This window comes from Ipomoea triloba, chromosome 6 (assembly GCF_003576645.1).
Source record: "Ipomoea triloba cultivar NCNSP0323 chromosome 6, ASM357664v1".
Lineage (NCBI taxonomy): Eukaryota > Viridiplantae > Streptophyta > Magnoliopsida > Solanales > Convolvulaceae > Ipomoea > Ipomoea triloba.
The window spans coordinates 26,643,316-26,660,588 of NC_044921.1; the positions used below are offsets into that span (position 1 = coordinate 26,643,316).

General features: G+C 34.1%; 2 protein-coding genes across 4 annotated transcripts; both read right to left on the reverse strand.

Moving 5' to 3' along the window:
- Positions 1-2,516: 2,516 nt before the first annotated feature.
- Positions 2,517-4,684, reverse strand: LOC116021806 (probable inactive poly [ADP-ribose] polymerase SRO5). The gene is made up of 4 exons (XM_031262285.1): positions 3,658-4,684; positions 3,307-3,542; positions 3,086-3,228; positions 2,517-2,957 (listed from the first exon to the last, which is right to left on the reverse strand). The coding sequence occupies exons 1-4, from the start codon at positions 4,269-4,271 to the stop codon at positions 2,841-2,843; spliced, it is 1,110 nt and encodes a 369-aa protein (XP_031118145.1). The 5' UTR covers positions 4,272-4,684; the 3' UTR covers positions 2,517-2,840.
- A 1,501-nt stretch (positions 4,685-6,185) lies between these two features.
- On the reverse strand, positions 6,186-16,916 carry LOC116022255 (pantothenate kinase 2). 3 transcript variants are annotated; one of them, XM_031262884.1, is made up of 23 exons: positions 16,771-16,916; positions 15,792-16,102; positions 15,093-15,305; positions 14,913-14,971; positions 14,078-14,194; positions 13,114-13,233; positions 12,931-13,025; positions 12,751-12,844; positions 12,464-12,595; positions 12,103-12,215; positions 11,777-11,969; positions 10,576-10,781; positions 9,848-9,892; positions 9,630-9,678; positions 9,394-9,476; positions 8,824-8,940; positions 8,677-8,740; positions 8,375-8,521; positions 8,103-8,261; positions 7,745-7,828; positions 7,151-7,345; positions 6,847-6,918; positions 6,186-6,653 (listed from the first exon to the last, which is right to left on the reverse strand). In XM_031262884.1, exons 2-23 carry the CDS (start codon positions 16,072-16,074, stop codon positions 6,564-6,566), a joined length of 2,730 nt encoding a protein of 909 aa, XP_031118744.1. In that variant the 5' UTR covers positions 16,075-16,102; positions 16,771-16,916; the 3' UTR covers positions 6,186-6,563. The 3 variants fall into 3 exon arrangements, with proteins under 3 accessions (XP_031118744.1, XP_031118745.1, XP_031118746.1); XM_031262885.1 differs by having other exon boundaries at positions 15,792-16,099; positions 16,771-16,908; XM_031262886.1 differs by lacking the exon at positions 16,771-16,916 and adding an exon at positions 16,674-16,689.
- Positions 16,917-17,273: the final 357 nt, after the last annotated feature.

Genomic DNA, 17,273 nt, shown 5'->3' on the forward strand with positions numbered 1-17,273 from the left:
ACCTCATCATTCACTAATCATGACATCTTACCATATTGTTGCTTGATTGCCATAAGAAGATAATATACACTACCTTTCCTCTATTATAAATGACCATGCTAAAAGACAATGAGGGCATCATCCACATCAATATGATCAACATGATCAATTTTCATTCTCAAACATTTTATACACTTCTCCAACAGTACATAAAAAGTCTGAAAATTCTCTAAATATGTACATGTAAAAAACTTTCTTGAAATATATATAGTAAATTTTAATTTAGCACCACCCGTGTAAAAATTTCTTGTGTTCATTTATTTTCCTGCAATTTATTCTTATATAATTTGTAGTGTTAGGTTGGACCAACCGTCGTAAAACTAATAATTATCAATTTATTATTATTTAAACGTGGCGTATTATAAAAATGATGATAATATAGTAATCTACAACTGTACTAATGTTTGAAATAAGTATTGTGTATTAAGTACCATCTACCCAACCATATATATTATATATAAGTAAATATATAACTATATTTTCCACGCTTAGGAACTAGCTTCTAGGATGTCATATTAATGTTCTAGCATTCTTAGTTTCTTGCTGTATACGTTTTTTTTTTTTTTTTGATATTGTCAANGTGGACCACGATCCACGATATAATTTGCGCATAAGATATATGCGTGTTTAATTTGACAAATCATGTAATGTAACCTGTCTTTCCATTTTGGAAACAAGTGTGTGTTTTAGAACAAGAAAAATAATTATTTTTACCGTAAAACTAAATAAAAGATAAATTTTATTAGAATAAGTTTTAGGCCGGATTGAGATTTTTTAGATCCATATATATAATAATTCAGAAGTATCAACAAAATACAAGCCCAATGGAGTACTTTATAGGTGGAGCTCAAATGATGAACTACTCAATGTTCATCTCTTGGTCCAAAGGCTTAGTTTAACATATTAAGTCCCGGCCGGCATATGAGAAATCGGGTTGTTATGCCGTGGACCCAGGTCTACCTTGCAAGGTGAACCTGGGTCTACATTCACATACACTATACTCTACATTTACATACAGTATATTTTACATTCACAATTTGTAAACTCTACATTCACACATTACAGGATTATATGTTTAGTAACTATACTCTACATTCACATACACTATACTCTACATTCACAATTTGTAAACTCCACATTCACACATTCAAAACTCTATATTCACAGGTCCTATACTCCACATTCACAACTTGAGAACTCCACATTCACACATTACAGGGTTACAAGTTGCTAGAACTTCTTAACTCTATTACAGATTCACACATGCATAACTCTACAGTCACGATTTCTATACTCCATATTCACAATTTGAAACCTACACATTCACACATTTCTGGGCAACTCTACATTCACACAATCATAAATCTACATTCACGATTTCTATACTCTACATTCACACTTTGAAACCTCTACATTCACACATTTTTGGACAACTCTATATTCAGCAATATGTTTACTAAAAGGAAAAAATAAAAAAAGAAGAAGACAAAAACGACGTAGTTTTGGACCCAGCATAATTTGCCTGAGAAATCAGCTAAAATATAGATATAAAAGTCATTGGAAGATAATTAGGACAATAGTTGCATATTAAAGGAATTGAAGATAATAAATGGTGATATTGTATAAACAGTCAATCAAGACATGCTCATCAATTATCTCTTCTTTCTTAAATACCTCATCATTCACTAATCATGACATCTTACCATATTGTTGCTTGATTGCCATAAGAAGATAATATACACTACCTTTCCTCTATTATAAATGACCATGCTAAAAGACAATGAGGGCATCATCCACATCAATATGATCAACATGATCAATTTTCATTCTCAAACATTTTATACACTTCTCCAACAGTACATAAAAAGTCTGAAAATTCTCTAAATATGTACATGTAAAAAACTTTCTTGAAATATATATAGTAAATTTTAATTTAGCACCACCCGTGTAAAAATTTCTTGTGTTCATTTATTTTCCTGCAATTTATTCTTATATAATTTGTAGTGTTAGGTTGGACCAACCGTCGTAAAACTAATAATTATCAATTTATTATTATTTAAACGTGGCGTATTATAAAAATGATGATAATATAGTAATCTACAACTGTACTAATGTTTGAAATAAGTATTGTGTATTAAGTACCATCTACCCAACCATATATATTATATATAAGTAAATATATAACTATATTTTCCACGCTTAGGAACTAGCTTCTAGGATGTCATATTAATGTTCTAGCATTCTTAGTTTCTTGCTGTATACGTTTTTTTTTTTTTTTTGATATTGTCAACTTATATAATAATGTTAATAATAGCAACCACTTGTTGAATTCAACAAGTGTTACAATCAAATCTAATCTAATCTAATCAATCTATTTAACAGCATTTATTTGGTAGTTTTTTTTTTCTTTAAATTCATCCACCCGGCTTGATCTTGTTTAAATATTTGGTAAAATATTCATAAAAGAAAAGTACCAATTGCATCCTAAATCATGATCAAGTAAACATATCGATCATAAAATTCAAAGCCATTTTAATTCAAAATTATAATAAACTAACAAAAGACCTAAATAATTTTTTTTTCCCCTAAATTCTAAGTCACCTGTCTTTTACTAACCAAATTAAACTTGCGCGGAATATGAGGTACCTACTCTCTGATTCCAATAAACTTAAAACTTGATTTTTTTTGGAACTATCCGACTTCATCAATCTATATTCACATGGTAGACTCAAAGAACTCAACAACATACATCATGGCCGGCAAACACAATTAATTTCATCATCTATCATCGAATCCGATCCCTAGCTTCTTCCCGACTGAGATTTTGTCCGGTGAGCTTTTATGATTGCAGCAAGCAAATCATCTCCAGCTAGCTTCCTCATATTCTGTATCATCTCATGTCTTGAGATTTTCCTCTCCTGAAATATTATACAAAAAATAAAATATTGTATGAATACTTAGTTAAAATCACGGAAGAATTGAAGAAAAAGAAAAAAGATGTATCGAAATGATGACGATAGGAACTAAAACTAAATCAGGAGCTTACTCTATGATCCTTATGGTGCTTGGAAATCAATTTCATGGTTTGAGGAGGCAAGTATTTAGCCAGTGCAGAAATGAGAGCCGGAAAAGAAATCCAGGGCGAAGTCGGTTTCCGAAGTGGAAACGCCGCCGCATTTCTTTGCATCCCTGACAACCAAACAAATTAAGTTAAATGCCTAAATATTAGAATTAGATATCCCAATTGAAATGAAATTGGTCACGTACCAGAGCTGCAGACTCTGAAACTGATGACGTATTGGGGCAAGATGTGAGTATTCATGTTACTGCTCCACACAATATACTTGCTGGGAGACACTAAATCATCAACCCCCGAAGCAAACTCTTGGCTACTGGGATGCCACTGCCCAGAACCGGATGCCACAACTTCCATCTTCCCCAGTATCACGCGGCAAAGCAATAAGTGTTGTACACCATTCTCATCGCCCACTGCACATTTCACACTGAAAACACACACCTACTAATTAATACTACTACTTCAATTTATAATTATATTAATTATAAATCCAAACTAGCTAGCTAGCTATAACGTACGAATTGAATTACTCCGATACATACCTTCCAAGAGGAAAATGGTCAGGTGAGAGGTAGATGCCATGGCCATAGCTTCCATTATTAATCATATAAGGAAGAAAACCCTGAGAAACAATGGTGTTTATCTCTTCCTTGGAAGCTCCAAACCAAGCATACCGCACATTAGCATTGCCGTCCGACTCTTTCTCCGCGGCTTTCGCGAAAATCTCGAAAGCCTGTAGCTTCGCCTTCTTCGTCAAGCTATGAAAACCATTCCTATGAATGGCCTCGATTGTAGTATGATTTCCCACTTCACCCAAACCGGCCACCAACTTCTGACTCACAATCTCATGAATCCTATCGTCTTCATGGACTCTGATTAACCCGTTTTCCACTGCAACTGCACCACAGCCTTTATCTTCACCTTCACGCCGGGCTGGCGAACCCGAAATCCCGCTTTCACAATCGGAAACCACATCCGGATCTTCCTCCTCACCACTACCAACACTCAAGCTTTCCATGAATGAAGAAGAAGGGCACTCCATTCTTCTTTTGGGAGACAATAAAATCCTGGATTTACTCTCTTCGATTGACAATGGAAATAGTAGTTGCATTGGAACGGCGGGAAGAGCTGGATTCGGTTGCTCTTTCATCTCCATATATATATATATATATATATATTTGGATTTTCGCTGGATGGGGGCTAGCCTTTCAAGAAACTTAATTACAGATCGAAATTCTAAAAGTGGAAACTAACGATCGAATGAAGAAATTTAAAAAAGAAATGGTAGGTCAAAGTAATAAACTTAAAGAATCATCAAATCTAAAAAAGCAAGAAATTTAAAGAATCAAGAGATAAAGAGAGAAGGAAAAAAAAAAAAGGGAATTTAATTAGAATTGAAAACATTGGAGTGATGAAAGATTAAAATTTCTGAATCAGGAAAGATGGTAATTGATGAGGTAAAGTATGAATTGAAAGAAGAAGATATTTATATAATATATATACACAGGGAGTGGGTGAAGGAAAGAAAGCCAACAGATCGAGAAAGCGCCACAAGTTTATGAGAGGGGTAGTAGTAAGGACCAAGTTTATGTAAAAGAAAATTTGTATACTTTAACGGTATAGATTCATGTGGGCGGTGGAGCACTCGGTTTCTTGTGGCCCCCACGTTTTGCGTGGAGCCTAGGATACACCCCTATCCCTATGTGGGTTCAGTCAACAGATCGAACAGATACATACGGTCCAGCCTGCCAGTCTTATCTTATTAGGAGCCGCGGTGCAACTAAATACTTGGTTTTTGTGCTATGTTGCCCACGCACCCGACACCACACTTGCAACATTATAACACCCGCAAAATATTAATCCCAACATGCTCAGTTATATATAGTGTGGCAGGTCAATTAGGTGATATGACAGACCTAGCTATCAAGTGGCCATGGGAGCCTTAGTTCAATAACATGACAAACATAGGTTTGCCTAGTTTAGTTTTATTAGTCTAGTCTTAACCAATCAATGTTGAACTTGCAAGATGATGTGGAAATAAAAAAAAAATATTGTTTATGTTGTTTGAAATTCACATGACGAGTAAACTTGTTAAAGGCAGCTTTGACAGCAAAAAATGTTGCACCGTTACTTTTTTATTAGTTATTTTATTATTATATTGATAATATAATATAAAAGTGAAACTATTTTGAGAGTGAGAGAATATTGTATGCATATAGTGAAAATAGTGGAAAAATTACAAATTTGATGATGTGAAAGTGAGACCCATTTTGAAAATGTGAGAGTATTGCATTAATAAGGATAGCCTTAGCGCAAATGGGTCTAATTATCAGTCTTCTCCATATCCACTTGTAGTTGGTTGGGTCTTTCAAAATACTAATTTCTTGAGCATATTATTTAAGTTTTTGGATCAATTAAATGTTCTTATAAGTCTATTAATTATATATATTGTGTTACTTAGTGTGCACTAAGTTATTATTATTGAAATTGTATTGCTTTAAAAAGAAAGAAGGGATCGGAATAGATGCAAGTCTATAATTTATTCATCATGTCTGGTCGCCTTAGACCTTAATTAATTTATTAAGATAACATTATATAAATGAATAGAGACATAAAACTTAATATTTGAGCAATAATATAAAACAGACTAAATACTAATAAAAAGCAAATAGATACTATATGATAATGTCCACTTTGTTGGAGAGAGAGAATTAATGATAATGAAATGAAATAGGAGCACCCACAGGCTACATTACATATCCCTAGTGGCCCATTGTTTGGTTTGACCAGAAACCCCCACTGCATACTGATTTACTAATTAGAGTAAGAGATACTGCCACAACTTTCCATGCCTAATCAGAAATCATCATTACTTTCATCACGCTGTGTACGCAGTAAGTCGTGGATTTGTATTTTTTGACGTCATAAATCATATTATGGGAAATAGACTTTGAATTATAGGTTTATAGTATTCTTCCACAAGACTTTTGGTTCTGATACCAAATGATTTCATGGATCGCAATTAAGTTTAAGGCTAAGAAACAACTAACACTGTAGACAAAAGGGGACATGCAAGAAACTGTACTGTAGGCAATATAAATATAATGCACAAACTTACAATAATACAAATTAACTTACAAGTACGTCTTAATTATTTGAGGCCCCCCAGTAGGTGATACAACATTAATAATATAATTCAGAAATTGCTGCATGCATCTGTCATTGAATTCACATATCAAGAAGTAAGAATACTAGAATAGTTTTTGCTTTCTTATAACGTTCGTTCTTCACTCCAGATAGAATTATATATATGGAATCTCGATCGATCTCCTTCCCTTCTCGGCCTGTTTCTTTCTTTCTTAGCTTGGGCTGCTGAATTCCGTACATCCGAATCTTGCAGCACCCACCCAATATCACCCGGCAAGCTGGTTCATATCTGCAGCAGCCTTCAGCAAGCTGGTTCATATCTGCAAACACAGTCATAAATCTTCCCACCAATCAACTTTTCAGCCAGTCGCGGATTCTTCACCATAGCAAGCTGCATGCATATTAAAATTGTTCCGTTAGATTCTGATCGAGGCCGGATTAAGGGGAACTAAAAGCTAGATTACAAGGATATGATAGTGTTCCGGTGCAACATAATGGTTGCCCTAATTAAGCAAAATGGTATATATAAAAGAGTAATCAGAGTTACTAAGAACAGCATATATATGCAATTAATATGAATTTACCTTTAAAGCATCACACTTGAACTTCGCATTAAAGTTGGTATGCAAAGATCGTCCCATTCCTTCCAAAATTATCTGCATCAAAAAACAAACCACCTCACATATGATTTGTGCTTCAAAATACTTACATACTATAGATGAATATCAAAGAAATAAAATACTGTACTTATGATATTATTGTGTTTGGATGGGTAAAAAGTAGGAGGAAAGAACACCCTAGCTATTTTCTTTCCTCTCACATCCTTTGATCCCATTTTCCACCCATCTAATACAATAAGTAGCATTTGAGAAGCACAAGGCTACATACCAAATCAGCATCCCTGGCGGCAGCAGCCAACTCGGAGCTAACCTGTCTCAAGTCTATACATGGACTCCCGCATCCATTCTCAACAACCATCAAAGGAACCGAGACGGGATCTTCTTTAGACCCATCTTGGGCATTATTCATTGCATCCAGAAGCAGGCCACCTGCTTCGGCAGCTCCTCGAAGAATGCCACAATGCTAAAGACCAGAATAGTTAGTTTCTATTTATGGATTCAGATTATGCTTGGAAGTGGCAACCTAGATTTAATAGTATCTTTAAGTATGAAGATGAGGACATCTAACAATGTAATATCAGTCCACAAAATACTTTAAGTTGAGGTGAAATGCCATCAATTTGGCAAATGCAAATAGCATCACTACTTGCATTGAAAAATGTAAACATTCAAACAGCTAATCTCTTTGGTTGTACCAAAAAAAAAAAAAAAAAAAAAAACCTAAAGAAGAAGGCTACCCTGCTATTTGATAAAAAATTAAGAAAAAAAAAAACATATAACCTATCATGTCTTCAGGCACCTAAATCATACTTTTACATTAGTCTATGGAGGGGAAATATCAATTCAGGATGAAATAGTATACCTTAGCAGCTTCAGCAACAATATCGGGCAACTCCATAGCAGTAATATCATTTAATGCAGGGAGTGAGTTTGCTACCAGCACAACCTACACAATATATTTGTTAACTAGTAGGTTACAATATTTTAAGTTTTGCAATATATTGATAGATGGAATTGATAAATAAATATTGAATGTAATGTGACAAAGCCAATGTGATAGCATCTTCGACAGTTAGACGAACAGAAAAGTTATTAATATTGAATTTAAATGTTGAAACTAAAAGACAATTTGACACAGCTTTTGGAAGAGTAAAAAAAAAACCTTCATCATTACAATCTTCATACTAAAATAGCACAAGTATTTGAAAATAAAAACTCACTTCAGTTCCACGGCGAAGAAGCTCCCGTGCAAGTGGAAGCATTCCTAGAACAATATCAGCACCTGAGTTGTCCACAAATAGCAATGCCCTTTTATGAGGTCGTGGTTTCTTCTCTCCAGATCCTAACATTCTCTCCTTGAATCTATCAAAATCATCCACCTGAGTACATCAGAAAGAGTATTAATGATTATAATGTCTCAGTTCAGAGTTATATAAAAAAGAACTCATATTTGAAATTTCATTTTAGAAAAGTTATTTTTTGTGTCACTTGCCCGCCAAGGTCTTTGCATCTTATTGCGGCTCATCCTATATATCTCGATGATTGTTCCTTTGTGATAGAGATCAACACAGGCCCGTGATCCCCAATCAAAGATGTTTGCAGCAAGCACTCCTTCAATTAGGGTAAGTAGTCTCATTTCCTAGAAGAAAGCAGTTTAAGTAGAGAGGAAAGATTTTGATTGCTAGAGATAAGTTGAAAGGATTGAATGAAATATGTAAAACGTTACATTTTAGAACATGTTCCTAGCACTTCTACTCAGTAAAACAGGAAAACTGCAAATGGAGTTAATCATACCTCATTCATACTGTCAAGCTCCATCAGAAGATCAGGTAAAACTGCAAGTGATGCTTCATTCTCCCTGATATATATATAGAATAATAGATGGAAGGGGTCATTTTCAGTGAACAGTATGCAAAAGATGTATCTTTCCTATATCCATACCTTTGTTTAATGCTCCTGTAGGCATCAAAGAAATGAAACTCTCTCAAGCACTCTTCTCGTAGTTCCAAAATGTCAGCCAGTCCTAGCTTACCATATGCAGCAGGCTCCTCCATCAATCTGTTAAAACAATACAAATATAACAGAAAATTAAAAGGATTTCATATAACAGGGAAATTGCAAAAGCACAAGTTTAGTAAGCTAAAGAATGGAGAAATGGAGACTAGAATTTCATAACAAGAAACATTAACTGAATAAGAAAGGGGTTTCTTCAACCAATTAAGTCATATTCATAGTGAAGCAGAGATGAAGAGAACATTGTCCACTGAATCACAAAGCATATGATCTCTTAGAGAAAATTAAAGTATGACAATCAAGGGTAGCAAAAGCTTTTAATACAAAGTATCACAATCCAAATATTGTACTCATAAATCAATCCATGAACTACATCCTTCACTTAACTGAAAAATGATGCAATCAGTAAAAATTTTAGTATAAAAAAGTATCATACTATGGGGAAATGATTTTTATAAGAGTAATGTAAGAACAATTTGATTACTAAAACATATCTACCTTGCCAAATGTGCTGAAAATGCATGAGCAAAGGCATCGCCCCTTCTTTTTGCATCTTCAGTGCCACCCTCACTAGCCACTGCCTGAATATTTAACATTAAGCTGATTTAAAATCATTACCAAACATATACCATGTCACAGATCAGTAATAAAGCCCATAAAAAGATAAAAAGTGAAATAAGATAGAAGTTTGCCCCAATAATTATATTCCTGAACCAAACAAATTCATCTTTTACCTTATCAACAAGGTCTGGCAGATGTTCAGATAATACAGTCAACCAGTACCTGCAGCAAATGAGTATTCAACATAAGAGAAGAATTGAGGAAACAATTCTTTGTTAAGACTTAAGAAAACTTGATATGTCTCTTTAATCTTCATAATCATAATTGGCAAACCATAAGCTTTGACAAACACCATCAGTATCATTATCAAATTTCAGTAAACAGAACTTACTCTAGCTCACTAAGATCGGACAGGTCTACAGTGTTAGGTTCATATCTGTAAATAATTAAAAAATAAAGAGTCAAATTTAGTTAAAGAAATATCTGTACAATTGCTAATTCTTGAAAATAACAGAAACAAAATGGTTGCTACCTTAGAAAAATCTTAGTTCATAGTAAGCAAGATAGAAAAAGAAACCATATAATAAGAGCACTTTGGATACAGTTAGAAGTCAACAAGTGTTTGTTCAACCAGAACTAGATACTGAGTGCCAGATAGCATTCTTCTGCTACTCACTAGAAAAATGATGTAACCAAGAATCAGGTAATCTTGTCAGTAATGGGTAGTACATTTCCAGCATCAGTACACTGAAATGTTCTGTAAGACCTTGAAGAATTCCAGAGAATTAGTGTGAAGAATCACATCCTATATTTGTATGTCAGTAGCAACCAAGAGGAAACAGATAATAAAGAGGGGTAAAAAAAAGTAATGAGATCACTTCAAATTCAACAAACACAAAGTACATTCAAAGGAAAAGGCATGAGATACAAAATGTAAAGAAATAATGCATGCACAATTTAATAATGTGCAAGAAGCATATGATCAACAAAACATGAGAAAGTAAATAGAAATTGAAGGCACAAATTAATCGGGATGCGTTGGATGTGCACATATTCTGTATATGTATGACTAGAAGAACATTAAAGGAAATTTGAGATGATGGAATCAACTTGGCATACATTTTGGGGTCTGCCAAGAGTGGAAAAACCTCCAAGCTTGGGACAAGGTGAAGGACACCAACATTTAATTTGCTTGCATCAGACCGAAGAACTCCTTTAGATGATGGAACTTCAAAGCCTCCCAGCCCTGTAGTTCCTGGTGGAGCCATTGGAACAGGAGCAATAATTTCAGTTCCCTTCTGGACAAACTTTTCCATCCACGAGATCTGCAATTAAACCAACCAGTTTCCAAAATTATTCCATCTCATATGATTTGCTGCATAGACATAACTAGTTATGTTGTTGGATCTGATATAAATAGAACAGCATTACACCACAAACTTTGTCTACTGGTTATAAAAAAAAATACTGCATATTATAAAATTAAACAGACAAATAATCTGCAGTAACATCATATAATCAATAAGTTAATTGGATATGCAAAAGGGAATATGGAATCACTTTAATTATGCCACAAAGTCCTAATGATCTGACCATGTCCTAATAATGTGTATATTCTTGTATAAATATTTTAAAAGAAGCTCCAGCTGGTTACCACTATTGCTGAATATATACCTTAGTAACTTTAGCCACTTATTCTATCCCTATACAGACTTTTAAAATCAACGTCGAGAAGAGATATAGTTTTGAGAGAATTTATGATTTCTTTTACTTCATATGAGAAAATTTTTAAAGTTGATATACTTTTGACATTGATGATAAATAACAACAATAATAATAATAAAAGAATAAAAAAGATAAATCTTTTTAAATCCTTTTTCTGGTCAGATTAACTTTCCATATGGAATTGGAAGCACTTAATAAAAAATTAGAATAATGAAAGCATTTTATCTTGTCATCTGAAGCTAGCAAGTACATTCTCCAACCAACTTGTACATGCATATGGCCATACAAATCAGACACACATGCAGAAGCCTACATCAAAAAGATTGGCATTCTCAGGTAACATTGGACTGAAAAAGTAGCATTGACTACAATCATCATCTGTTTCACAATATAAATAAATAAACAAACCATTTGAGGTGTTAATAAACTATCATGTTAAGGTCTACATGCATCTGGGACTGAAAAACAAAATTTGTACACTCATAATGATGTTGAAACAGATTGCAAACATTAATACTATTAGAGAACCAGCTCAATTGGTTCCAATGTGGCAAAATAATTCAACTTGTATGCCATACTTTACAAAGGTACTTGCCTTCTCATTCAAATCCCCCAGTGGTGGACCGTGAATATTTCCTCCCAGATATGGTGCACCCATTGGGAACCTTTCCACCAACTGATGGACCATTAGGTCATCCAACCCATGTTTTTCATAGCTCATAAATGCACCTAAAGCACCCAGAAAGCCTTCATGTCGCAAAAACATAGCTTCAGCTTCACCCTTAGACCTAATAAAATATATAGATGGGGTGAAAAAAATATAAGAAAGAAAAAGAAGAGATGCTTGAAAAAGAATGGGACTACTACAAAATATTGAGATTAGAAGTTCAACTCTTTGCTCAAATCCCGTGCCATTCTCACCAGAAGTGAACGGCAAATGAGATTGTGTCCATTGTGTATGCATGACCCCGTATAAAAAATCCTCCAAAGAATATACGCTTGAGTCCATAACGCAGAGCATTCAAATAAGATATCTACAAAACAGGAAAGACAAGTCTCACACACAACATATATAACAAGTTAACTATACAATGGGTGACAGCATTATGCACACATTCTAATCAGCTGAATCAACCTTTGTCATGTTTATTACTGCACAGTAAAGATAAAAACACCTATAAGGTAAATGACACACTAACCATCCATATTTGACCAGAACCAATCCTGTAAAGTACTCTATATAAATTCCAAAACCTGATAGTAGTTTAATTGATGAGAATACCTGGCCAATATTATATGAAATCATACGCAAGAGAGACAAAGAGATATCTTCAGGTCTGTAATCTTCAAGCTCTTTGTTTTCTGAAATGGTTTTGCCAAAACTTGAAGCAATTGTTGATGCTGAAAGGCCAATCTATAAGATATTTTAACATCATGAGAACTTAACCACATGATGCAAAAGGACAAACAAAAGTTGGGAGATGACTTCAGATAAAAGAAAATTGGTTTTCCATTGGTTAAAAAGAAGATATCCTCATTCAGGTAACATTTTATGCCACTATAATGTACCTTTGAGTAATCCATTCCACCATAGATGTCACCAACAAGCATATCTATGGTTCTATTATCTCCACGCTGACTCAGCTCCAGTAATTCATCAAAACTATGAAAAATCAAACCAAAAATCAAATGACAAACAGAAAAAGTGAAAACTGTAGCACTATGGAAAATCAAGCAGGATCTTGGCACCTCTTGCACTTTGTTAATAGTCTTCCTAAACCCCAATATGTACCACCGCCAACATTTGTTCCACTGACCCTCTGAAACTTCCCATCCCCATCAACCTATAATAGTTATTATTAAAAATGAACAATTTGATGATTGAACAATTCCTTAAATCAGGATTTCAGTAACAAAAAACAAAGATAATACCTTGATCATACTAACACCTGACCCAATATTGACAAGAAGATATGGGAACAAATCATTTTGATCTATCTGCACAAACTCTTTATGACCCTCAATATGCGTAAAAGCTTCATGACGTATGGCCTATTGAATGAACAGTTGTTAGCCCAATAATCAACAAATAATGGCTAATAGTTATGCATATTCTGCAAAATAGAAGGACTGAAGCTATAGCTTGCAATTTGCCAGTGTAAATGACTAGCAAAGCCATGTTTCTTACAGAAAAAGCAATGCAGGAAGCCAGGAACTAATTAAATTGGCACCACTAACAAAATTCGGCATACTACTTAAAGATATATGTGCTGCTTTATTATCAGAAACAAAACCACAGAAAATATAATATGTGACTTCAAATTATTAGCACTTACATAAGCAGGACTAGAATCTATTCATAAATTCATTACAGAAAATAAAGATCGCTTCTTAGATAAAAAGACATAAAATGATGCATCTATCTATAATATTTTCATCTTTTCAGTAAAGAAAGAGTCAAAGGGGACGAGTGAAAAAATGGAAAAGAACGGCAACAAAAGCTTCCAAACAAAAATAGCAAGGACTGTTTCCAGATCATAAAATCCAAGCACCAGTAGGAAAGAAACATAACAAGGCCACAGACAATAGAGTGTCACAAGGTCCTACTTCTATTGTAGAATACAATACAATCAGGAAATATTCTCAACAACAGAACTATTTTTGACAGCCACCAAGAACTTATTTGAAGAATAAATATTATGTTCCCTCTATCACCATTAACTTGTCACACCACTTTCTGAGAGTCCAACAAAATATTCAAACTTGATAACTGTTTTTATTTGGAGAATTCTTCTTATTTGAACAGACTTTTGTCTACTGAATGTTCATTTCAAATTCACACCATCCATATGAATTGAGGACATAAAGGGAGAATAACATGTTGAATAGATTGTACCTTGAGCAGGAAATTTGCCCCAGCTACAAGGCAATTCATTTCATCTTCTTTTTCTATACTCACTCCAAGTCTTTCCTTGAAAAGGTCAGCAAACTTGTATGCCCCACCACCTGTAGCCTTCTCAAAAATTATAATAGTCAATAAACGAGGCAGGCACATTTGGCATATTTCCCATTGGAGTAAAGCAAAAAGGCACAAGTACATGAACATTTTTTCTTTTAGATTCTTGCACCTCATGCAACAATTTACTAATCTTAACTGCTTTGAATGACCATATAGAATGTAAAATTGTTTTGGATTCATGAACGTCAAGCTTTCCATGAGTAGTTTGTCTACATCAGATTGTATACAATGTTAAGAGTTTTACTGACATCAGTTTCATGTTCTAGTGAGGTTAATATGCTTCAACTACCACATTGTTGCACACGTGGATCAACAAATTTAGAAACTAGTGTTCTTCAATTGTTTCTTTTTTTTTTTATTGCTAATAAAAAAGACTACAGTGAGCCAGAGAGGGGTAGATAATATTTAAACAAAAGCCAGAAGATTCAGAAGAGAGAAATCAACAGTATACACTTGAATAGGAAAAAGCAATAAAACAAAATCTAATTAACAGAAAATGAGTAATATACAAAAAGTTATCCAACACTTCAAAAAAGGCGCAGAAAGTCCAGTAAAAGGAACACTTCCCCTTTTTCCTTGTAATGATCTTAATGTTTGTTGGATGAGTATGAGTAGCAAGCCTAAGAGTTAGAAAATTTTTATATTTTTCACCCAGTTTTCCACATAAAGCAATATGTTTCAAACCTAAAATAGCAGTAGTTATGTTTTTTACCTTAATTATCGTGTTCTCATTCTGAGGAGCCTCAGAAGGCCAACGAGGTGTATCCAACCCTGTTTGCACAAACAACATATACACAACGTGTAAATACACATGCCAATGTAAATAATTAATAATCTCAAATCAAATATGAACTGTGTTTCAATCTCAAATCAAATATGAAAATAGCTGTACCACCACAATGTAGCTGCTTGGAAGAGATAAAATCCAAGCACTCATTAACTTTTGTTGTCTCAAATTTCACAAAATGAAGCCTTCCTCCAAGGATAGGATAGCTCCTTCTATTGCCATTAGAAACACCGAATCTCTCCTTGACTTTTCTCTTTCTCTTGTCCTCCACTTGACGCCCCTCATGTCTTGAAAAATACACCAGCTTGATAAGAGAACCTGGAAGGGTCCATTAAAAATCACTTGGTACAAACATTTTGAAAAGAAAAAGGGGGAGGGAAAGAGAGCAGGAGTTAAATAAAGTTGACAGTAAAAGATGTCCCATGAACAAGTACATCTGCATTACAAGCATAATCATTATAAATTAGCCAGGGGATAAAGGATACATAAGGTAGCTCAAAGTTCACACAACTTCACTTGTATGAAGAGCCTTGTGGTCCAGTGGCAGAAGCACGAAAATCTAAATAAGCAATCCCATTCCCCTTAGTTGTACCCCCAAAAAACAGTTCATGCAACTTGTAAAGATAGGATATAAAATAGCGGAAAGAGAGAAATGTGCATGAATCACAATACCTCAAAATTATAACAATAATATAATATGAGACAAGAAAGAAGAGGTCACAGATAAAGGAAGCAGTGGAGCTTGATAGCAAAACTAATCTGCATAACAGCCAATATCTCAGAAACAGATGCTTTGAAGTTCACCTCCGATATCCAGAGCTAAATGGGATATATCATCAGACTGGTTAGGCAACAGAATTGTAGGATCCTTCTCTTCAAAATTACCCTGAATTGCAGCTCCACTCAGGTCCAGCTGAGGACGAGATGTTGAGCGATGCATTGGAGAAATCTCTTTCTCTTTCTCTTTCTCTACTCCTCCACTCTCCAACACAGCAATATTATCCTTTTCGAAACTCCTACTGATATTCTCCTCATTTTTATCGTCAATTCCAAGGTTAGGGAGGTCTCCTGTAGTTACACCAGCCATAACTCTCCCAATTCCCCTTTTCCACCTGCTTCTTAACCAAAAACGTTCGAGTTCAGTCAAGAGTCTAATTCGGTTAGCTCCATATTTTGTCCACTACTGACAAAAGGCCCAACAAAATACTATAAATTATAAAATATAAAGTAATAAGAAGCACGCAAAAGCTGATTCCTTAACATAAACAATCAATAATTTCCCCAAAAAATATCCAATCATATGAAATCAGTACCCATTTGTTCAAAATTAGTACTTGTGCAGCTAAATCTAAAATGGAAAGGAAACAGGTAGCTTTTTTAATCTGGGTCCAAAAAAAATGCAAACTAGATAATATTCAAAGTTATACACAAATGCATGTACGGAGTGTGTGTGTCTATATATGATATATGAAACCAAAACATTTTTGCATCCCGCTTTATTTTTTAATTTGTACAACAACTAGTGGTACACAAGTTAATGAGGCTGGTGGAGCAACCAATGGAAGAAACTTCAATTATTTTCAACAAATTTATGCGAAACCAAACTGTGAAAGCGGCATTAAATGATCTTCATCATATGTAAAAGAAATTTTCAAAAAATAAATAAAAATCTCAAATGAAATTCACCAGAAGCTGAGTAGATATACGAAAACAATAGAATAACCATGCAAATAAACTGGTAGAAATGGAGAAAGTGAGGTCTGGATATGTGAGCAAACTTAACTCTTTTTCGTTGAATTTTTTTGATGATTTTGTGGTGGGTTAGATTTTAGGGAGAGCACGACAGTCGACAACTCGGTGAGTGAATTTCCCCCTCCCTCTCGCGGTCTACACTGGCGACTGGGGAGAAATTTCTACTTTTATATTGAATGCTCCTTGATCGATTTGACTCCGACTAAAAGAGGAAAATTGATTAATCTATCTAAAAGGTAGTCTTTTTTAAAAAGGTAATAATATTATAATCGTCTAAAATTTACTTAAAATGACAGGAGCGAGATTTACTAATTTGTAATTTCATACTCCGTAAAAGATACTCCGTCCGTTGTAAATAAATAGATTAAATTTTACAAATATGAAGTGAGTGTACTACTTTTATAATTACTTGTATTTTTTTTTTTTTTTGAAAATATAATTACTTGTATAATATAAAAAAAATTACAAAGATATCTTTTCTTTCTATTACTTACTAAAATTTTACAGCAAAAGAGCTAAACCCACGTTGTTCCT

Bases quoted from the DNA above. Each gene is read 5' to 3' on its own strand.
- LOC116021806 (XM_031262285.1), bottom strand. From the start codon at position 4,271: ATGGAGATGAAAGAGCAACCGAATCCAGCTCTTCCCGCCGTTCCAATG. The intron at 3,229-3,306 runs GTACGTGACCAA...TTTGGTTGTCAG, and splicing joins TTTCAGAGTCTGCAGCTCTG to GGATGCAAAGAAATGCGGCG. The intron at 2,958-3,085 runs GTAAGCTCCTGA...ATAATATTTCAG, and splicing joins AGCACCATAAGGATCATAGA to GAGAGGAAAATCTCAAGACA.
- LOC116022255 (XM_031262884.1), bottom strand. From the start codon at position 16,074: ATGGCTGGTGTAACTACAGGAGACCTCCCTAACCTTGGAATTGACGAT. The intron at 12,845-12,930 runs GTGCCAAGATCC...GATTTTTCATAG, and splicing joins CTATTAACAAAGTGCAAGAG to TTTTGATGAATTACTGGAGC. The intron at 9,679-9,847 runs GTAAGTTCTGTT...CATTTGCTGCAG, and splicing joins TCCGATCTTAGTGAGCTAGA to GTACTGGTTGACTGTATTAT.